Below are 24,885 nucleotides of genomic sequence, written 5' to 3'. Positions count from 1 at the left end.
TACCTGGTTACACTGTGATGGATCAGCTGATCTCTCCCTGGTATATACCTGGTAACACTGTGATGGATCAGCTGATCTCCTCCTGGTATATACCTGGATACACTGTGATGGATCAGCTGATCTCTCCCTGGTATATACCTGGTTACACTGTGATGGATCAGCTGATCTCTTCCTGGTATATACCTGGTTACACTGTGATGGATCAGCTGATCTCTTCCTGGTATATACCTGGTTACACTGTGATGGATCAGCTGATCTCTCCCTGGTATATACCTGGTTACACTGTGATGAATCAGCTGATCTCTTCCTGGTATATACCTGAACACACTGTGATGGATCAGCTGATCTCTCCCTGGTATATACCTGGTTACACTGTGATGGATCAGCTGATCTCTTCCTGGTATATACCTGGTTACACTGTGATGGATCAGCTGATCTCTCCCTGGTATATACCTGGTTACACTGTGATGGATCAGCTGATCTCTTCCTGGTATATACCTGGATACACTGTGATGGATCAGCTGATCTCTCCCTGGTATATACCTGGTTACACTGTGATGGATCAGCTGATCTCTCCCTGGTATATACCTGGTTACACTGTGATGGATCAGCTGATCTCTCCCTGGTATATACCTGGTTGGTTACACTGTGATGGATCAGCTGATCTCTCCCTGGTATATACCTGGTTACACTGTGATGGATCAGCTGATCTCTTCCTGGTATATACCTGGTTACACTGTGATGGATCAGCTGATCTCTCCCTGGTATATACCTGGTTGGTTACACTGTGATGGATCAGCTGATCTCTCCCTGGTATATACCTGGTTACACTGTGATGGATCAGCTGATCTCTCCCTGGTATATACCTGGTTACACTGTGATGGATCAGCTGATCTCTCCCTGGTATATACCTGGTTGGTTACATTGTGATGGATCAGCTGATCTCTCCCTGGTATATACCTGGTTACACTGTGATGGATCAGCTGATCTCTCCCTGGTATATACCTGGTTACACTGTGATGGATCAGCTGATCTCTCCCTGGTATATACCTGGTTACACTGTGATGGATCAGCTGATCTCTCCCTGGTATATACCTGGTTACACTGTGATGGATCAGCTGATCTCTCCCTGGTATATACCTGGTTACACTGTGATGGATCAGCTGATCTCTCCCTGGTATATACCTGGTTACACTGTGATGGATCAGCTGACCCCTTGATATATGACGGTCACCCCCGATGTGATTACATCTAGTTATAACCTAATCATGTCAATGGATCTAGATGATTCTTCCTCTGAGAGCTTTTCATTTCCATCTTCATTTGCTGAAGTGTTTTATTCCTGTCACTAAATCCTATTGTCACGTCTCCCGCTCGGCCCCAGGATTCCGCTCCGGGTTATTTATTGGGATTATGCGGCTGTTGTTTGATTGTTTAACCTTTTTCTTCTTTCAAATCAACTTGTTTCAGAAAGTTACATAGGTTTTTTAATTTCTTTCTATTTAAAAATCTCATGTCTTCAACTACTTATCAGCTGCTGTATGCCCTGCAGGAAGTGGTGTTTTCTTTTCAGTATAAAAGTGCTCTCTGCTGCCACCTCTGTCCATGTCAGGAACTGCCCAAAGCAGGAGAGGTTCTCTAAGAGCATTTGCTGCTGCTCTGGACAGTTCCTGACATGGACAGAGGTGGCAGCAGAGAGCACTGTGTCAGACTGGAAAGAATACACCACTTCCTGCAGGGCATACAGCAGCTGATAAGTACTGGAAGACTGGAGATTTTTAGATAGAAGTAAATTGCGAATCTATATAACTTTCTAACACCAGTTGATTTGATTTTTGCCAGAGTGCCCCTTTAAGTTTTGTAATAATGCCAGGCATCAGTTGTCGGAGCCCTTCCTTAACATACCACAATAGCTGTACTGACCTTATTGGCTCCAGCACTGAATGATGAAGCGTTTGGAGTTTCTCTCTCCATCACTTTGTTGTCACATTTTGAGCATCGTGTGAAATACAAAAAACATCTCCTGCCTCTCAGCTTCCAGAGTAATGGCTGCAGAAGTAATGTAAAGCTTTTACATTGTCAGCCAAGTGTTTGTCAAATAATGGGGGGAGACGGGTCTGACGCCGCTGCCAGAGTCTCACATAGAAATTACTTCTGCAAGGCATTAGCCTGAGCTGCGCTCTGCAAGCCAAAGCCGGTGACGGAGCAATGCAGTTTATAGGGGTCGCTCTAGTGTGTTGTACGCCTCATGAGCAATGTGTTAAGAGGCCGTTTTACCATCCTACGGGGTTCGGAGTAATATTCAGGATGCCTGAACGGCCACTATATTAGAGAATATAAACACTAAAGCTGGCCATACATATTAGATAGCTGTCTATACATATTAGATAGCTGGCCATACATATTAGATAGCTGGCCATACATATTAGATAGCTGGCCATACATATTAGATAGCTGTCTATACATATTAGATAGCTGTCTATACATATTAGATAGCTGTCTATACATATTAGATAGCTGTCTATACATATTAGATAGCTGGCCATACATATTAGATAGCTGGCCATACATATTAGATAGCTGTCTATACATATTAGATAGCTGGCCATACATATTAGATAGCTGTCTATACATATTAGATAGCTGGCCATACATATTAGATAGTTGTCTATACATATTAGATAGCTGGCCATACATATTAGATAGCTGGCCATACATATTAGATAGCTGGCCATACATATTAGATAGTTGTCTATACATATTAGATAGCTGGCCATACATATTAGATAGCTGGCCATACATATTAGATAGCTGTCTATACATATTAGATAGCTGGCCATACATATTAGATAGCTGGCCATACATATTAGATAGTTGTCTATACATATTAGATAGCTGGCCATACATGTTAGATAGCTGGCCATACACATTAGATAGCTGTCTATACATATTAGATAGCTGGCCATGCATATTAGATAGCTGGCCATACATATTAGATAGCTGTCTATACATATTAGATAGCTGACCATACATATTAGATAGCTGTCTATACATATTAGATAGCTGGCCATGCATATTAGATAGCTGGCCATACATATTAGATAGCTGGCCATACATATTAGATAGCTGTCTATACATATTAGATAGCTGGCCATGCATATTAGATAGCTGGCCATACATGTTAGATAGCTGGCCATACACATTAGATAGCTGTCTATACATATTAGATAGCTGGCCATGCATATTAGATAGCTGGCCATACATATTAGATAGCTGTCTATACATATTAGATAGCTGACCATACATATTAGATAGCTGTCTATACATATTAGATAGCTGGCCATGCATATTAGATAGCTGGCCATACATATTAGATAGCTGGCCATACATATTAGATAGCTGTCTATACATATTAGATAGCTGGCCATACATATTAGATAGCTGTCTATACATATTAGATAGCTGGCCATGCATATTAGATAGCTGGCCATACATATTAGATAGCTGTCTATACATATTAGATAGCTGGCCATACATATTAGATAGCTGTCTATACATATTAGATAGCTGGCCATGCATATTAGATAGCTGGCCATACATATTAGATAGCTGGCCATACATATTAGATAGCTGTCTATACATATTAGATAGCTGGCCATACATATTAGATAGCTGTCTATACATATTAGATAGCTGGCCATACATATTAGATAGCTGGCCATACATATTAGATAGCTGGCCATACACATTAGGTAGCTGGCCATACATATTAGATAGCTGGCCATACACATTAGATAGCTGGCCGTACATATTAGATAGCTGCCCGTACATGTTAGATCAGCAGGATTTGCCAACATTTATTAAAAGGGGTCTTTTTCTTTCAGCTCTACTAGTTTCAGAAAGTTATATAGATTTGTAATTTACTCGTCTATCCAGTACTTATCAGCTGCTGTATGTCCTGCAGGATGTGGTGTATTCTCTCCAGTCTGACACAGTGCTCTCTGCTGCCACCTCTGTTCATGTCAGGAACTGTCCAGAGCAGCAGCAAATCCCCATAGAAAACCTTAAAAAAAACCTAATAAAAACATTGAACCAGAAAACCTCTCCTGCTCTGGACAAGTCCTGACATGGACAGAGGTGGCAGCAGAGAACACTGTGTCACACTGGAGAGAATACACCACTTCCTGCAGGACATACAGCAACTGATAAGTACTGGAAGACTGGAAATTTTTGAATAGATGTAAATTACAAATCAATATAACTTTCTGACACCAGTTGATTTGGAATATAAATATTTTCGCTGGATAACACCTGTAAAGGTGAATCTAAGTGCATCATATTGACTGCAGTTCTCTCTCTCTCTAATCTGTATTGTTGATGCTATATACTGATCTATATACTGATACAGCCAGAGAGGTCACGATCAGGTAGTCTACTATAAGTAATGGTCTCCTTCTCGTTGCTTCTTTTCAGTTTGACGCTGACAGGGATGAGGAGGACGTGTTCTTCGACATCAGCTCGGCTGTGGACAATAAGCTATTTCCAGCTAAGGAGCCGGTCGCCGGTGAGTGGATGAGAATTACTGATTTATCCCAGCAAATCTCTCGCTCATTGATTTAGTAATTGACGTGAAATGAGATTATTGATCAGCAAATGATGTGCTAGAATGTGTCATCAGGAATCGTTTTTTTCTATTAGCGATAAGGAGAAAGGTCAAGTCTGGTGTAGAATGGTCTGTTTATAGGAATTTCTATCTGCTATACAACAGACTTCCTCCCAGCGCTGCCCAGATTGGAAGAATGAGAATATTGTAAACTAATTCATACAGCTTAGAGGCTATGGACACCTTCGACGTGGAATTTTCTTTACGTATGTTAGTGGTTATCTTGTGTTACAACTGTTGCCTTAAAGGGGTATTCCACTCAAATATAACTTTTGTTATGTTGCTGCCTATGGTGAGCCCCACAATTCCTTCCATACTTGTTATAATCTATTCAGTATCCTTCCCCCAGTTCTCAGCTGCTGCTTTCTGTTGAAAACACAAAAATCTGTGTGTGAGCTGTCCTCTCTATCTTCACCCCCCTCCCTTCTGAGACAGCTGATGTAAACAAGTACCTGGCTGGCTTTAGCTGCAACTTTGTAGCTTCTTTGTAATGCTGGGAGGATTATTCTGAGGTCCAGGTGATTATTCCTCTCGGCATTACAAAAAAAACTACAATGTTGCAGATAAAGCCTGCCAGGGACTTGTTTCCATCAGCCATCTCAGAAGGGAGGGGGGAGTAGGGGGAGACAGAGAGAAAAGCTCACACACAGATTTTTGTGTCTTCAGCAGAAAGCAGCAGCTCAGAACTTGGTGAAGGAGACTGCATAGATAATAACAGCAACATATGAACAGTTATGTTTAAGTGGAATACCCTTTAAAGTTCAAGCCTGCAACTGCCATTCTTACACTTATTTTCAGTTCTTCTATTAAAAAAAACCTTCCAGTACTTATCAGCTGCTGTATGTCCTGTAGGGAGTGGTGTATTCTTTCCAGTCTGACATAATGCTCCCTGCTGCCACCTCTGTCCATGTCAGGAAACTATCCAGAGCAGGAGAGCTTTTCTATAGGGATTTGCTGCTGCTCTGGACAGTTCCTGACATGGACAGAGGTGGCAGCAGAGAGCACTATGTCAAACTGGAGTGAATACACCACTTCCTTCAGCTTATACAGCAGCTGATAAGTACTGGAAGACTGGAGATTTTTTTAATAGAAGTAAATTACAAATCTCTGGCACTTTCTGGGACCAGTTGATTTAAAAGATTTTTTATTTTTATCGCTGAACTATCCCTTTAATTCATGATTGTCATTTTTCTGATGACATTATGGTCCTATTTGTCGCTTTGGTAGATTACACCTAATATACAATGATTTGTATCCAGGTATTTGCCTCTTGTACCTGCAGACTTGTCTACTATAATAGTAATAAAGCAGCAGTAATATTAGCGTTATTCCCAACTGGTAAAGCTGAGACTTGTAGTTCTCTTTCTGTATAATAAATGGCGCTCTGTATCCACTGGATATCTCACCCGATTATCACTCAATAACATGTTCCAATTGTGTTATGTAAAGAGCGTCATTCCCCATCTCCCGCATGGACGGCTCGGAGGTAGAGGCGCTGTGCATCCATGTGTTCCTTTTCATTTCATGTGGACAATGCACGCACGGCACCGGAGGCAAAGTCTTTTTTTTTTTTTTTTGCATTCAGCTCTGAAGGTATTTAAATCGGTTGTTAAGGGCAACTGTGTTATCTCCAAGAAATCCCGGGAGGATCCAGCGAGATATGAATCAATTAATTCTATCCGGCCCATTGTCAGGATGAGAACAATATCAAAGTGCTCAAATCATCCTGTCAGGTCTCCAACCGCTGATGTGAAACTACAACCCCCAGCATGCTCTGACAGCCTATCTTTAAAGGAGTACTCTGTAAAAAGAAAAAAAAAAACTGATAGCAGAAGGTTATATAGATTTGTAAAGTCAAAAGAAAAAAAACTCAAACCTTCCAGTACTTATCAGCTAATGTATACCCTGGGGGAAGTCACATAATATAAGTTCCTAACATGGACAGAGATGGCAGCAGAGAGCACTGTGTCATACTGAAAAGAATACACCACTTCCTGCAGGACATACAGCAGCTAATAAGTACTGGAAGACAGGAGATTTTTTTAATAGAAGTAAATTACAAATCTCTGGCACTTTCTGACACCAATTGATTTGAAAGCATGCTTTTTTTTCCCCTGGAGTACTCCTTTAGGGAAATACAAGAATCCAGCAAATACATTTGCACCTTCAGTCAAGGTGTGGGAGTTGCAGATAGCACACTGACTTAAAGGGGTTATCCACCTAAATGCTAGTAAACCTAGCTACTCTTACTCAGTTTTTCTAAAAGACGATCCATATCCAAGGTGGCGCCAGCCATGAAACTACATTTCCCATCATGCATCTCCCTGAGTGGTCCATACCTGCCCCCTTAACTTTACATCACCCCAGTATGTATTCCTTACTAGCTGATGATGTAGCAGAGCTGACGCGCGCATGGTGAAGCTGCATAAGGGGCATCTGTGTGGGGCTGGGGGCTGTAGTGTAGGTTTAGATCTCTGCTTGCCGACTGTGAATGAAAACATTCTAGTTCCATCCAGACTCTAAGAACATCTATAACACTTACAATATACAGAGCTGAGACACAAAGACTGGTACATACACCTGTATTCATTGACAGCAAGCAGAGATAGAACTGTAACTTTTCATATTACAGAAACCAAGGTTTAGGGTCACATTTAAGTCTATGAAAGCAGCACAGGTGCATGGAGATGATGCAGATGATGTCTCCTAGGGGTCGGGTTACCAAGTACATAGACAGCTAAACCGGCCCCCAGAGAGGAGATCACATGTCCTGTGACTACAAAGAGAGGAGGAAGAGGGAGCTGAGAGTTGTCTGAGTGGACCCAGAGGGTAAGTATGAGAAAAAAAACAGGGAAAGGAAGCAAGGTTATACATGTATATTAGATGTATTGGGAAGGTTATTCTTACCCGAATAACCCCTCTAATCTAAAATCCTGGAGCGTCCTTGAGGGGTTGTGCTTTTTATACAATAGTGTCCTAAGGCAGCGATTAGATTATAAAGTTAAAGGGGTTATCCAGCGCTACAAAAACATGACCACTTGTCCCCCCTACTGTTGTCTCCAGTTCAGATGTGGTTTGCAATTAAGCTCCATTTACTTCAATAAAACTGAGTTTCAAAATCTCACCCAAGCTGGAGACAACAGTAGGAGGAAAGTGGCCGTGTTTTTGTAGCGCTGACTAACCCCTTTAAGCCCCTGTAAACCCCAGCAATCAATTGTAATCAATGGAGAAACCTGGCAGTAAGAGCTCACTTTCTCTGCAGCACCACCACAGGTGAAATGTGGTATTACACCGGTCTCATTCAAATCAATGGGCTGACAGCGGAATACAGCATAGGACAGTTCCTCCAGAGAAAGACGCTCTTTGTAACTGCCCTTCACTCTCTTCACTCAGAGGACCCCACTCTCTTAGCTCAAACACGTTCATTCTTTGGACGGATGAAGAAATCCGTCCGTGCATAGAATGGAGTCTATGACACGGGCAGAGAAATGCTCACCCGCCTCGGTCTGCCGGGTTATCCGCAGTGTGCACGTACCCTCATATAGTACTCACAGTGGGCTGTATAGAGTTTTTAGCAGTTTATTTAGCTGGTTAATAACACAATATAACACAATACAATCATAATATGCACATTTATTACTTCCGTTCCTGTGTAGTGTATATATAGTGTGTGTGTGTATATATATATATATATATAACACAGGAGGGGGTCACATTCTACCCATATGGAGGACTCCATCGCTGACTTTATGACTAATAAAATGATAAATGGGGGTCATCATTCAGTGTCCCAGCAGACAGCGGGGCTGACCCCGTATATCGATTGTGCTCTGTTCATTAAAGTGATCCATAGCTATAGTCTTATTACAGCAACTATCATCAGGTCAATAAATATTGCAGCTTCATGACCTTCCTGGATTATTGTGTCACATAATAAACCATAAAATCCCTTAGAATTCACCTTGTAAGAAAGGATGGCGGGTGTATTGTGGAGATAAATCATCCTAATACTCTTCCTGTATGGATCGTATCCCAATAAGAGGGGAAGCCTGTACAATCTGGTATAGGAATATCCTCGAAGGTATATTTGACAAGAGAGCAAGTCATTAAAAACAATAGAGACAGGAGAGCTGCTGTAAAGCAAACTGCTGAAAAACCTCCTGCTGGCTATGATAGAAAAGAGTCAGATCAGAGAGGACATTGTAGCTTGCTGTATATGGGGTCCTGCAGAGCGGTCAGAGTGTCCATACTGACCCCCTGACTACTACTGATAGCTTCTAGAATGGGCAGGTGAGCATCAGAACTGGAGCACAGAGCAGAGGTGGTTGGCCGAGATACAGCTGGACCTTGGGGTGTTACTTAGTGACGCCAGTGCCGGTTGGGTGCACAGGGTGATGGCACGCCAGCTTTTATTTTACAAGGCCGGTTGTACCTTTTTCCCCTGTGGACAGTGTCCTGCCGGGCTGCTACCGGGTCCCTTGGGATAGTGTGATCACGGATGGCCAGAGAGGTGTAGTGACCCTCCCGGACTATCAGATCTGCCACCCACAGAAAGGGGAAGTGTCCCAAGGTGTGTGCTGTGTCGGTGGAAGGCAAAAGATCACAGAGTCTCTTGAACTTAAATAAGCTTGTTTTACTAAGAAGATACGTGCTGAGGCAAGGTCACACGATTATTAGGTTTCTCTTGATAAAACACTTGGCAATAGTTCCAGACAAATACTTGACAATACAGCAACCGAATCTGCAGTAGGAATGTAGTGTAGGATACAGTCGTGCCGACTGGGTAGTGTACTGAGTAATACAAGAAGTAGAGCAGCAGAGAGGAGGATGCTTTGAGAGTCTTAACCCAAGTAGTACTGTGCTCTGCTGGGATGTTGGAGGATGAGGTAGAAGAATACTTAGAAGAAGAAGGAGAAGAAGAAGAACACCTGAGCCCATGTATTGACTAGTATTGATTAGTCTTCACACCACCTTATGTCCACTAGACTCGGCTGAACCTTCCTAGAGGGTGACACAGGCCCCAGACATTGTTACCTGGGATGAGCGGAATGCTGAGGGTTCCCTACTGATACCCGTGCTGCGAGATAGAGCTCCTAGGCTTATAGCAACTTTGCTCTATCCGGATCAGTTCCTAGCTTCTGTGGCTTTCGTGGATACTGTCCTGCTCTGTTACTCTCCTTGTCCACGGCGTGAGTTGGGGTTCTCTCTGACTGGTCCTCTCCTAAGAGGGATTTAACACTGCATAGTGCTGTATAGCGTTACTGAAGGAGAAGGTGTACTGTCTTGCTTCCTACCTATACGAGGTTCTAGCTAAGACTGACCTAGCAGAGGGCCCAAACAGGAGCACTGTGGAGAGATATCTGTGGCTCCAGATATCCAGTCCCATAAAAGCAAACTTTTATTTGAAGATGAAACAGATACTCCTAGTCCAAAGGATCGACATGTTTCGGGCTACATGCCCTTAAACTTGATACACATTCACAATGACAAACCCCATTTAAAAATCTGTCCAGGTGGGATCAAGTGAATGGACACCCCTCCCCCAGGATACAATTAAAATGTGGAGAAATAATCCATGTGCTATACAAAAAAAAAAAATTTAAATTCTGCATGTTTTGGAGTTGCTGACACAAACAGAGCATAAAGGACGCATGTGAACAGCAACCAACAAATTTGTCTTCAAAAAGCCAAAACATGCAGATTTACAAATATTGGTAACATGATTATAATAAATGTAATCATACAAACATGCAAATTTACAAATATTGGTAACATGATTATAATAGATGCAATGAATGTAATCACCTACTGACCAAAAAAAAAAATGCATCCACCAACTATATAAATATTCAGTAAGTGAGGATAAGATTATGTTGCTGATTCAGTCCATTAGGGACTCTGGTGGCTAGAACGAAAATCCAGTAACTTTCTCTATTCAGGAGTTTCCGTTTGTGTTCTCCCCCTCTTATTGGACGGGTGACTTTTTCAATGGCCGTAACATGTAATGACTCTGTGGACCCTGAATGGACAGTACGAAAATGCCTTGTTAGCATGGATACATTCGCTGTCAGGCTAGATACATCTGAGATATGGCGCTGAATATGAGATATACCACTCGTACTCCCCCACTGACTATCTTGTCTAACAAGGGATCCTGCCTGAGAACTGGTAAATATTTGTTAATAATTTTTCTGATGTCATTAAATTGGCGGCTAAAGGTGGTAACAAATGTGGGTATGGAGGCAGATGCTTGTTTGTGCCTGTTCACACTGTTTAACTGTGTAACCTCTAGACAACAAACGTTTTTGTAGCTTCTCTGATTCCGCAGCAAAAACTGTGTCATCTGAGCAGTTACGCCGTAAACGGTGCCATTCCCCATATGGGATGTTGTTCTTCCCAGTGAGCTGCCTTACTTTTACCCCACTGTGGAGAGCTATCTAGCTTGCGCCCTTCTTCCACAATGAAAAGCCCACACACTTCCTCCACCCAGCATCTGAGGTGAGCTGTGAGTGGGGTCTGCTGCTGATACCCCAGGGGACATCACAGGGATATGGGGTCCGCACCTCACACCTTACAGGATGCTGATACCACAGGAGACATCACAGGGATATGGGGTCCTCACACCTTACAGGATGCTGATACCACAGGAGACATCACAGGGATATGGGGTCCTCACACCTTACAGGATGCTGATACCACAGGAGACATCACAGGGATATGGGGTCCGCACCTCACACCTTACAGGATGCTGATACCACAGGAGACATCACAGGGATATGGGGTCCTCACACCTTACAGGATGCTGATACCACAGGAGACATCACAGGGATATGGGGTCCGCACCTCACACCTTACAGGATGCTGATACCACAGGAGACATCACAGGGATATGGGGTCCTCACACCTTACAGGATGCTGATACCACAGGGGACATCACAGGGATATGGGGTCCGCACCTCACACCTTACAGGATCTTCTGCTGATACCACAGGAGACATCACAGGGATATGGGGTCCTCACACCTTACAGGATGCTGATACCACAAGAGAAATCACAGGGATATGGGGTCCTCACACCTTACAGGATGCTGATACCCCAGGGGACATCACAGGGATATGGGGTCCGCACCTCACACCTTACAGGATGCTGATACCACAGGAGACATCACAGGGATATGGGGTCCTCACACCTTACAGGATGCTGATACCCCAGGGGACATCACAGGGATATGGGGTCCGCACCTCACACCTTACAGGATACTGATACCACAGGAGACATCACAGGGATATGGGGTCCTCACACCTTACAGGATGCTGATACCACAGGAGACATCACAGGGATATGGGGTCCGCACCTCACACCTTACAGGATGCTGATACCACAGGGGACATCACAGGGATATGGGGTCCGCACCTCACACCTTACAGGATGCTGATACCACAGGGGACATCACAGGGATATGGGGTCCGCACCTCACACCTTACAGGATGCTGATACCACAGGGGACATCACAGGGATATGGGGTCCGCACCTCACACCTTACAGGATGCTGATACCACAGGAAACATCACAGGGATATGGGGTCCTCACACCTTACAGGATGCTGATACCACAGGAGACATCACAGGGATATGGGGTCCTCACACCTTACAGGATGCTGCTACCACAGGAGACATCACAGGGATATGGGGTCCTCACACCTTACAGGATGCTGATACTACAGGAGACATCACAGGGATATGGGGTCCTCACACCTTACAGGATGCTGATACCACAGGAGACATCACAGGGATATGGGGTCCGCACCTCACACCTTACAGGATGCTGATACCACAGGAGACATCACAGGGATATGGGGTCCGCACCTCACACCTTACAGGATGCTGATACCACAGGAAACATCACAGGGATATGGGGTCCTCATACCTTACAGGATGCTGATACCACAGGAGACATCACAGGGATATGGGGTCCGCACCTTACACCTTACAGGATGCTGATACCACAGGAGACATCACAGGGATATGGGGTCCGCACCTCACACCTTACAGGATGCTGATACCACAGGAGACATCACAGGGATATGGGGTCCTCACACCTTACAGGATGCTGATACCACAGGAGACATCACAGGGATATGGGGTCCGCACCTTACACCTTACAGGATGCTGATACCACAGGAGACATCACAGGGATATGGGGTCCGCACCTCACACCTTACAGGATGCTGATACCACAGGAGACATCACAGAGATATGGGGTCCTCACACCTTACAGGATGCTGATACCACAGGAGACATCACAGGGATATGGGGTCCGCACCTTACACCTTACAGGATGCTGATACCACAGGGATATGGGGTCCGCACCTCACACCTTACAGGATGCTGATACCACAGGAGACATCACAGGGATATGGGGTCCGCACCTCACACCTTACAGGATGCTGATACCACAGGAGACATCACAGGGATATGGGGTCCTCACACCTTACAGGATGCTGATACCACAGGAGACATCACAGGGATATGGGGTCCGCACCTCACACCTTACAGGATGCTGATACCACAGGAGACATCACAGGGATATGGGGTCCTCACACCTTACAGGATGCTGATACCACAGGAGACATCACAGGGATATGGGGTGTGGGACATAGGGAATCTACACACTATAAGGCTCCTATACCGATCCCCGCTACTTGTCTGTCCCTGAGATCCCCATTATATCCTCTTTGTACTCTTGTATTCCGCCTCTCATCCGGCCGCTCTTCACCATCTTACACAGGTATTATTTAGCATCTCTCTATTCTGCGTTTCCGACGTTTTTTCTCGAGGTGGATATTCCCACAGTCGGGATCTGATTGATAATGTAACGTATAATTTGCATGTAAATATATTCAGTTTGAAACGTTCTCCGGTATTTTTATGTGTTTTATGGCGCGGTATAATTATGAATAAGGAGATAACCTTTTATTGCTCTCATCATTGCTACGGGTTGTTGGGTAGACGCTATCGCCTTGTTGGCATATGATAAATGTTAATACGTTTTCATGCTTGTCTGAATCCATAATATTTAAAAGTAATTGTTACTTTATAATGTTATCGGCGTCCCAATAGTTCCTGTGTAAGAAATGTGTGTACAGGGACAGCAATCGGGAATTAATTATAGCTCAGTGCTAGTCATAGGGATCCTATTTAAGAAGGTTCTCCAAAGTGATATTGACATAATATGTTTCCTGTGATTTTATTATTATTATTATTATTATTATTATTTTGTCAGAAAGTTATATTGATTTGTAATTTACTTCTATTAAAAAATCTCCAGCCTTCCAGTACTTCTCAGCTGCTGTATGTCCTGCAGGAAATGGTGTTTTCTTTCCAGTCTGACACTGTGCTCTCTGCTGCCACCCCTGACCATTTCAGGAACTGTCCAGAGCAGGAGAGGTTTTCTATTGGGATTTGCTACTTCTCTGGACAGTTCCTGACATGGACAGAGGTGGCAGCAGAGAGCACTGTGTCAGACTGGAAAGAAAACACCATTTCATGCAGGGCATACAGAAGCTGATAAGTACTGGAAGACTAGAGACTTTTAAATAGAGGTAAATTACAAATGTAACTTTCTGACACCAGTTAATTTGAGAGATTTTTCTTTCTGCCAGAGTACTGCTTTAATGGCAGTGTAAACAGAGCCTTACCGGGAGGGACAACCTGAATTTGCACCCTACACAGTCCATTAAGCAGGTCCTCTTTGGTAATGTCTGCAGAGTGGGGGATACTAGAGAAGCGGCAGCCATGTTTCCACCCCAGTGATACGGAGTATATCAGTATAAGACTCTTCATAAATAAGTGTATAGCCCCCCAGTATGGAAGGAATAATATTACCCCATGTTTATTCTCTGTCCACAGGACCAAGCGAGCTTGACCTGAGCCTTATCCTAGACATCGGAGAAGGAGCGGAATCCACATCAGAGTTTGATGAGCAGGTATGCGGAGAACCATCTCTACTGTTTTCTTTCTTTACGAAACAGAATTAGTTTGAACCAGACCTGTCATAAGGAAACCAGGAGTATGCAAATGAGGCTAAAGTGCCAAGGGGGTGGTCCCTAGCATGGTAAGAGCTAAGGTAATTCCAGCCCAGTGAGTGTTAACTTAGCAGCGAGCCCCATACTGTGGCCACTCTACAGGTCTACAGGAGCAGGGTCTCCTCTCTTTGAAAAGTGTCCCTGCTTCTGTAAGTAAGCCAAAATCTATATAGGTAAATAGGTAATTCTGAAAAAAATTCTATTCTCTTAGATTTTATTTGCTCTTCTTTAATACACACCATACGCAGTGTGAACACAAAGCCTTGTGCATCCTAGTGGTAAATGCCAATGCTACATGAATACTGTATGTATTCACTGGGCTGGGCAACCTTCCCCCGACCCAGCAAAGGTTCCCCACCACACTGTATATAGTAGCAGGGACTGCTATCTCTCTGCTCCTGTCGATACTTTCTATGACACCCTATGCTTAGAACACGGGACAGAGAGTACATACAGGACCAGAGACTTAAATGAAGGCAGCATAAACTAGTGATATAAATGCTGAACAGATCAGTGTATTATTTACATCATTCTGTCCAGCCGTTCTCCTAATATGCAGGAGAATAGTATATTTTTGCCACACCCCGCCCTCCAGCTGCTGATTGACAGTTGGCTGCCTATACACAGCATGGATAAATAACTGCTGGTGGGCGGAGTTTTCTGCTTCTCATGAATATCCAGGACTACTGAGCTCACGCACATAATGGAGAGGACTACTTATTGTCCATGTTATTCAGGAGGAGATCTCTGGATCAGCTGCACAGAACAATGTAAGGGATATGTCATTCTGTTCAGCTTCTCTGTCACTAGTTTCTCCTACCCTGAGAGTTTCGTCCTGCCACTTCCTAATTGGCTTTGTTTTACTCTAAAAATCCAAGTTTAATTAATTTATAGGAAGGATTTTTCTCTAATTTCCCCGGCGATGACTGGCGGTGGCGGCCGCGGTAGCCGAGAACGCCTTCGTGCGATCTCCAAAATTCTGCAGGTTTAGATGGTACCTGGGAGATGAGGAGTAAAGCGGTTACCATGGCAACCGGCACCAGGACGGAGAAGAGTTAAGATATTTTTTTTTCTCCCCCTCTCTTATGTGGAGGGGCCGAGCTTGTTTGCAGCTCCTCACAATATTGTGACAGATGTAGATGATGGGAGAGTCGCCCGGGGGGACAGCGAGGGGACGGGAGGGGGGGCTACGTGTCAGTTCTCGTCTGCCCCGTCCCAAAGTGGGCAGCAGTAATTGGCGGAGCTGAGTTATCATGCTGACCTGGTATTAACCCTATGATAATGATATTATATCGTATTGCGGCCGTATAATGTACAGTAAGGTGCAGTGAAGGGCCCGGGTGTAGGGGGCTACCAACATAATAAGGGTCTCTCTATCCTTATCACTTGCCATAATACACGTGCTAAGCTAGTCCATCAGTAAATAGGCATCTCTAATGGTGACAACACTACAACTCCCAGCATGCCCTGAAAGTCACAGAGTAGTCTCCTAACAGCTGGAGAGTCTCAGGTTGGAGGCTATTAGTCTATATAATCATTTTAAGGCAATATTGCTCAATCCAAGTAAGGACCAGACTGTGGCTGTCGGTGAACGATGGGAGTTGTAGTTGCTCATTAGCTGGAAAGCCATGGGTTGGAAACCACTACTCTGTATGGTCCATTAGGAATGGGGAACCTGCGGACACTTCTTTTGTAGAACTACAATTCCCATTATGCCTGGACAGCAAAAGCTTTAGGCATGATGGGAATTGTAGTTTTGCAAGGGCTGGAGAGGCTGCAGTTTACTTATCCCTGATATATGATATATAAATGGTCACATTAAGGACCTCCTAGGAGCAATCTGTGGCTATCAAGACGTGATAGGAGTTGTAGTTGTGCGATTGCTGTAAAGCTACGGGCTAAAGACCACTAGTCTGTAAAGTCTTTGATCAATTCTTGTAAGGATCTCTTATGGCTATTAAAGGGGCACTCCAGCGAAAATATTTATCTTTCAGAAAAACTTATATAGATTTGTAATTTACTTCTCCAGTCTTCCGGTACTTATCAGCTGCTGTATGTCCTGCAGGAAGTGGTGTATTCTCTCCAGTCTGACACAGTACTCTCTGCTGCCCCCTCTGTCCATGTCAGGAACTGTCCAGAGCAGCAGCAAATCACCATAGAAAACCTCTCCTGCATATAGCTGCTGCCATGCAGTGTGAGCAAAAAAAGAAAAGAAAAGAAAGGAAAAAGAAAACCAGACTGGAAAGAATAAACCACTTCCTGCAGAACATACAGCAGCTGATAAGTATTTGACAACTGGAAATTTTTTATTTTTTTTTTAAATAGAAGTAAATTACAAATCTATGGCACATTCTAGCACCAGTTGATTTGCTAGAGAAAAAAAAATGTTGAACAACCCCTTTAAGGGTTTCGACCATAAGTCTATAGGCTCCTGAGTAAATTCAGTACTTGCTGCATGTATCATCCTCCTATGAAGCCTCCGTATAAACCCGGCGGTCCCTGGGGGGCACAACCTGTCAGGCTCAGACCATTTATTTCCACCTTAAGGCACCTCCATCTAAACAAGCATTTTATGTGGGAATATACCCCCAGGGACGGTACACGTATAGACGCTGGTATCGGCAGAACGGAGGAGAAGTAACAGATCTGTCAGGGTGTTTGAGGTAGGAGAGATGAGTGTGTTACCTAACAAAGAGTCCTGAGAAATAAGATGACACAGTAAGTACCAGGCGGGCGCTGCTTTCCCACCTGTCAGATACATCACTGGCTGCATTTCCTTCTTATACTCAGGATTGTGATGTACAGAAAGCGGCCTGGTTAGATGACTATGGCCGCCGCTGTCTCCATACTGGTACTGGATTGAGGTTACATATTATTATACCTAACTACTCACACACGCTCAAATCCAGCTGCTCTTTGACAGTTTCTATTACTTGTGAAAGCAGAAGTTTTCCCCCCAGAGCTGTCATTCCTGCTGTAATTGGGAAGACAGTGTTGCAGACACAGACATTGCTCTTAGGTTTTAGCTGCCTAATAATGGAAGCAACACACACTATACAAAGCTCTTTTCCTGATGCTTTTTTGTTGCTGTTTCCCGGCCTTACAGAAAACTTTTTTTTTCATGTATTTGCTTTTTTTCTGGTATTTTTGACTTTATGTGTGAATAATCTTTTTTTTTGTGGTTTAGACGGTTTTGTGTGCAACATAGTTGCCAACAGTCCCGGTTTTGCAGGGACTGTTCCGATTCTGAGACAGCCCGGGCAAAACCATGCCCCGGGAAGCCCTGCCCCTGCCATGGTAAGCCCCGCCCCTTCCAGCTCGAATGATGTCACTCATGCAGAGCAGGGAGAGGAGTCCCTGGGGGACTAGAGGAACCATACTGGTGAGGTAAGTATAGCTTTTTTTGTTTTAAATACAGATGAAGGGACAAGAGGATGCTGAAGGGGGTACTGGTATGATGATGAAGGGACAGGAGGAGGATGAAGGGGGAAGTAGTATGATGATGGAAGGGCAGGAGGATGAGAGGGGTAGTACTATGATGATGGAAGAGCAGGAGGATGAAGGGGGTAGTAGTATGATGATGAAGGGGGAAGGAGGATTAGAGGGGTAGTAGCATGATGATGGAGGAGCAGGAGGATGAAGGGGGTGGTAGTAGTATGATGATATGGGGTGCAGCTGCATCATATAGGTACAAACTACCAGTATGTACAGTCAGTCAGTAAAATGCTATCTCTGAGTATCAACCTGCTCTGAGTGGGGTGTGTAATCTACTGGGGACCTGAAACTGGGGTGTGTAATATACTGGGGACCTAATACTGGGGTGTGTAATATACTGGGGACCTGACACTATGGTGTGCAATATACTGGGGACCTGACACTGGGGTGTGTAATATACTGGGGACCTAATACTGGGGTGTGTTATGCTCCCTTTGTGTTTTTCTAACTGTAAATTCTAACTGGAAAATTTTGAACCCACACCCATAATAGGCCACACCCCACCGAGACCCCACCCACAATAAGCCACACCCCTTGTACAACTAAAGTGTCCCTGGAAAAAAAATTTCAAATGTTGCTGCTATGCCCTGGCCCCTGAGGGCCACTCCGCAATATAGATGGTGCTAACAGGCAGGAATCGGGGCAGCTGTAAGATAATGTGGTCACGGTGTAGGCACGAGGGTGATACAGCTGGAAACCGGGCTCCTGACCATGCGGGAATACTGGGCATGCGATTCTTCGTTGTCCTAAGTCAGGGCACCAATGATCACACCAATGCCAAGGTTCAGAAACAACGGTAGTTGTATATTTATTGTAACGGTGGTAACTAGTAGCAACAGTCTCTCCGGATGCAACCGGGAATAAGGCAATCTTGGATAAAGCAGAGTAATGGGTGATGCTGCAATAGGCTGTGAGAGTAGCGTGCTGAATGATGGGAGTAGTAGTAAAACTGAAGTTGAGATGCTGGGTGGAATGAGACTTGAATGAAATACTTGCTGTTGATGATTAGAGAAGATGATGATGAGAGGAACTGAAGAATGACTGAAGAATCGACACCCAGATGAGAATCTTGAGACTTGAGACAGGAACACAGCCAGTGGACTGGAGCAGCAGAGCACACGCAGGCCTCTCTCCTAGCAGGGAGAGAGGACAAACACACAACCTATTCCCTATGGGATAGGAGATAGACACAGAACTTGTCTCCTGAAGGTGGAGAACAAGACTGAGGTAGAACAGGAAGTCACATGCTAACCCCAGCCAAAAGCTTGATGACCATTGGTGTTACCATGGAAGCAGGGCACAGTCACGTGACATCCAGCCATTGCATTATCACACCATTAGGCATACACAGAGAAATATACATGAAAAGTACCATACTTGAACACTAGGAGGCGACATAATACCATTAGGCACTGATACCTGAATATACATGCAATAAATGAATGAAATAGCAGACCTGAATACTGCAGGGGTGACACAAGACACGCAGTTTGCAGTGGACCATAGCTTTCCAGAACAGAACTGGTTATAATAAAAGTGTGAGCATGAGAAGGGCTGTTCTGGGACACTGCATTGCCAACTATGGTGCACCAAGATGGCTGAATGTCCTTTTCCTCTGCCATCACATGACCTAGGTGCTGGACCAAAAAGTGACAAAAATGCGAGAAAAAGAAACACCATCCGCACAGCAATGACGTTTTTGAGACGACCAGAACAATGCAATGCAAAAAAGGCCACCCCCTCACCATGCTGTGCCTTGGAAAAACTGCCACAAAGGCCAGAGAGGAGAGAAAAACGCCACCCCAAAAAACACTGTGGGGGAGATTTATCAAACTGGTGTAAAGTAGTACTGGCTCAGTTGCCCCTAGCAACCAATCAGAATCTGATTGGTTGCTAGGGGCAACTGAGCCAGTTTCACTTTACACCATGTTTGATAAATTTTTACCTCATGTGTGTAAGGCCGATCATAAACTTCCACTGACTTCCAGCTAACATCTGGCCGCTGGTGTTTTTGTTGGCATCTTTTCTCCATTTTAAGGCGCTACAAAAACATGGCCACTTTCTTCCACAGACAGAACCGAACGTGCATGTGTAGGAAGGGATTGGGAGGTATAGCTGCCGGCTAAATAACTGTTCAGCTAAAAGACACTGAAGCAAGGGCGTAGCTAGGATTCAGGCCCCCCCCCCCCCTACGCACAACACAAAGCACTGCACATATATATATGTTTATACTTTACTGCTGGTACACTGATAACCCCTGATTGATTGATCCTACTTGATTGTGGCAGCCACAGAGGTCAGGGGTTTTTAGTCAGTGAAGCAGAGATCTCTGTCTTCTGCTTGTTAACCCTTTTTTTGTGTTCCAGCATGTAAGTAAACATTGGTTCACTTACACACTGCAGTACAAAAGGGGTTAAGCAGAAGGACAGACTCTTTTACCTTCTCCCCCGGGCCCCCCTCCTGCAAGGGCCCTATAGCAAATGCCTACCCTGCCTCTATGGTAGCTATGCCACTGCACTGAGGGTGTATGGGCACCTTTCAACATCTTCAACTTGATTGTGAAACTATTACCATAAATTTGACAGGTACCATATACATACGCGTGTTTAAAGCCCAAACGCTTGCAGCCTCTCTCTGTCCTGTACTGATGAGGTGCAAGACCCTCGTTGTCTACAGATTGGTCACCTCTCCTTCTGGGGAAGCATTCTGGCTTAGCTGGCGAAAGGGGTTATCTACAATAAGAAAAGGCATAGCTTTTTTCTTGTGAACACAGCGCCACCCCTGTCCTCAGGTTGTGTGTGGTATTACACTTCAGCTGCATTCACTTCAATGGAGCTGAGCTGTAAAACCCCCTCACCCAAACTGAGGGCTGGAAGCCTTGATAACCACCATAAACCCCTAGTGTAAGTGCCATCCAGACTTGGCGAGCATCAGCAGTGAAAGGAACTCCTAAAAGAGGAAAGCAGATGGAGCAGAATACATGGTAGCCAGTTTTCCCAAATTTGATGCCATTGCAAATCATGTGCAAACGTGATCCAACGTCTGCAACCTAGTTGTTGCCACCGATGGTCAGAAAGTTTTACGAAGTAAAAGCATGGTGTGTCATGTGCATAGCGCCCCCTGTGTTTCTTACCGACAACAACAACAATTGCAGAGCTATTTTCCAGTCATCACATCTTTGTTCCCATTTCCAATTTTCTCAATAATAATTATGATATTTTTTCTGTATGCGGAGCGGAGTTATAGAGAGCAGCAGGCCGCCACTCAGAGCTGTTTGCACAGATGTAAATGATATTTGCCCCCCGCGGCCTCTGCCATATCCCGATCGCTGCGTGCTCCTGCCACCGCTGAATTCATTTATTCTTCTTACTTACGCGGTGAGATAGGAAGAGGCGCCGGTAGGGTACGACAAGCCTCATCTGCCTTTGGACTTGTCATGCGACAATTAGCCGTTTAGAAAGTGACGCAGTACCCTGGCATCCACCTCTGCTGGAAGCGAGACCGTGCGGATGTACAGTAGTCAGTGTGCTGTCATACAGGATGGACCCTGCCGCGCTGCGGGGAGAGATGAGGAATTGGATCTTTGTTGATCAGTGTTGTATTGATATGATCATTCAGAGGTGGGTGAGCTGGACGTTAGAGGGGCGGGGTAGAAGAAAAACAAATGAGATTTGTTTCCATCCTAAGGCTATGTTCGCACAACCTACTTTTTATGAAAAGAACTGGCGTTGTTTTCAATTTACACAACGGCCGTTCTTTTCATAATGAACTATTTGCATTGAAGTCAATGCAAACAACGATAGCTGTTCACACAATGTAGCGTAGCCGCTCTTCACACAATGTAGCATAGCCGTTGTTCACACAATGTAGCGTAGCCGCTCTTCACACAATGTAGCGTCAATTTAGCATAGCCGTTGTTCACACAATTTAGCATAGCCGTTGTTCACACAATGTAGCTTAGCCGTTGTTCTTACAATGTAGTGTAGCCGTTGTTCTCACAATGTAGCATTGCCATTGTTCACACAATATAGCATAGCCGCTCTTCACACAATGTAGCATAGCCACTCTTCACACAATGTCCTATAGCCATTGTCCATCAGTCGCAATAATAATGAACATATCAATTTTTTCCGGTCATTGCATTTAGTTGTTCACACTCAGTACTTTTTTTTTTTTTTACCCGTCCTTTGCATTGAAGTCAATGGAATTTCATTACAAGACACAGCCAAACGGGACAGCAGTCAATACCGAGCTGAAATAATATTCCTACAGCTGATATTGCAATGTCAGCTGTAGTAACATGCTAAACAACGGCCATTGTTTGCATAATGAAAGAGTAATGTGTCTCCTTGGGAAAGCTCACAGGCCATGCAATACCTTATGGGAAAAAAATGTGCAAAGTAGCCCTCCTCGACAGGAGACTTTGCTCTCTAGTGCCCCCTATTGGAGGAAGCTTCCCTAGAAGTCAGTGCTCGACCCCATACAGAGGAACTAACAGCAGGTTAGGAGACAATGGGATGACATCATTTCACAACTACAATACCCATCATGCCTGGACATGACGGGAATTGTAGTTTGGCAATCCTCCGGATCTAGAAGGTATAAACAGCTGGAAAGCAGAGAGGTGAATCCAATTGTTCTCATTCACCTTTAGCAAGTAGAGATCTTGAAAATAGTGAGGAGCGGGAACACAGTCTATAAGACTAGAGATGAGCGAATCTACATTACAAATGAAGGGAAACACTTATTGTGCTCGGCACTCAGCTTATACGCCGGTTGCCTTTGACCTCTGTGCCGCTCCACCTTGGGTACCTGGAAAAGCTGGATCCAGTCCTGGGAAACTTCTCCCAGTTTCCCAGGACTGGATCCAGCTTTTCCAGGCACCCAGGGAGGAGCGGCACAGAGGTCAAAGGCAGCCGGCGTATAAGCTGAGTGCCGAGCAAACTTAGTGCTTCCCTATATTTGTAATGTAGATTTACTCATCTCTATATACAGTCTGGGTTACATGAAACCACAACACCTGTAAACATTCTGGATGACTGGAATTTCTGTTAGTCCAGAAAACTTGATAGATTACTTGTACGAGATGTGACCATGCATTTTCCCAGTCTCTATTATACTTGCCGGGAAGCTGCCTGGTGTGTAGTGCTACTCATCCGCGCCATGTACGAGCAGTCGTGGTGCCCCATTTATCTATAATACGCCATCTATACCGGAGGTTACATTTATTATCAGTATTTCAACTATTTCTGAGAATTTTCCGCCAGATGGAGATGATATTTTCGGGATGATTTGGGAATGAAGCCATCAAATCTCTTAGCATTTTATTACCTTATCCTGAAACAGATCGCTAGCGGCTGCTGCCAAGAGTCAAGCAAATCCTCAGGATGTTTGTCCCGCTCCGCCATCACATCTGCTGGGAGTCACTCAGTCTCATTGTTGTCCCCAAATATTGTCTTGTATTGTTCTGGAGACGGAAAACTCTTCTGAACTTATCCTTAAAGGGGAAATTTAAATGATCTGCTATGAGAATATTACATATCATATAATCATTACTGATTCCATAGAGGACAGCATGGACGGGTGTGGGGGGTCCTTGGGGGGCTAGCCGGTGCGGGATGGATGGATGTTGGGGAGCCTCATCCTGCCACCCAGTGGGTGCACAAGCTGCTATGGATGACTGCAACCCGTGCCAAAATTACTATGTACTGCGCCCCCTGCTGGAGGCTTCATAGGAATTACACCCAGCTTTGCCCTGATTCGTGGCATCACATTTTTTAGATAAATTTAAGTCTGTATATATTAGGAATTTGTCTTACTTTCCTTATGTAATAACATATTAAAAATACTTTTGGCCGAACCTCTCCTTCAAAGGGCAACTATCAGCAGGCTAGACAAATCTAACCTGCTGAAATGTCCCTATTGTGCAGGAGACGGATTAGGCTATGTCTCTCACCTTGCTCCTTAGCGCCGTCCCTGTGCAGTTAGTCATTTGCTCCTTGGACCAGTAAGACTGTTAGGAGCACTGCCTGCCCCCATATTGCCGATCCAGCCCACTCCATTGATTATCATTTGAAGGGGTGTACAAGCTAGGGGGCAGATCGGCGCTATGGGGCGTGGCAGTGCTCCTTTCTAGTCTGAGCTGTGTGCTTTCTTTATTCAGCTAAACCCCTCTGCTGCATCCTGCTCCCCTCTCACAGCATGAGTTTTTATAAACAGGCAGAGAGACTGCAGCATCATCTCCCCCCCCCCCCCCCCCCCCCTTCCCCCAACTATTTTTTTCATCAGCACAGTTACAATTGAGGTTTGTGAACATTTACACAGAGCCTTCAGGCCAGGGAAGTAGATCTACTGGCTGGTGTGTCTTCCTCCCCCCACAACATAAGTCTCATATACAGTAAGAGAGTGTGCAGCACCATCCTCCCTCTTTGTCCTTCTCTCCATCTTTAGTTACTCTTCAGATTTCTGAACATTTATGGAGAGCCTTCAGGCAAGAAAAATGGGACTGATGACTGCTGGGAAAATCCCCCCATCACATATATTATAAAGTTTCTATTGAGCTGACTCCTCCTGCTGCTCCTTCCTCCCCTCTCACAGCATGGGTCTAGTACACAGTAGAGAACCTGCAGCACCATCCTCCCTT

At 44.6% G+C, this 24,885-nt stretch overlaps 1 protein-coding gene across 1 annotated transcript in view; it reads left to right on the top strand.

Annotated features, from left to right (window-relative positions):
* The window catches only part of AK5 (adenylate kinase 5), a 134,015-nt gene that overhangs the window by 86,168 nt on the left and 22,962 nt on the right, over positions 1 to 24,885 (top strand). Inside the window, exons 7-8 of the mRNA XM_069979468.1 lie at positions 4,474 to 4,564; positions 14,572 to 14,648. Coding sequence (XP_069835569.1) covers positions 4,474 to 4,564; positions 14,572 to 14,648 — 168 coding nt within the window. The remainder of the gene's footprint in view (positions 1 to 4,473; positions 4,565 to 14,571; positions 14,649 to 24,885) is intronic.

Source organism: Dendropsophus ebraccatus, chromosome 8, assembly GCF_027789765.1.
Source record: "Dendropsophus ebraccatus isolate aDenEbr1 chromosome 8, aDenEbr1.pat, whole genome shotgun sequence".
Classification (NCBI taxonomy): domain Eukaryota; kingdom Metazoa; phylum Chordata; class Amphibia; order Anura; family Hylidae; genus Dendropsophus; species Dendropsophus ebraccatus.
This window is presented reverse-complemented; position numbering and strand designations above follow the sequence as displayed.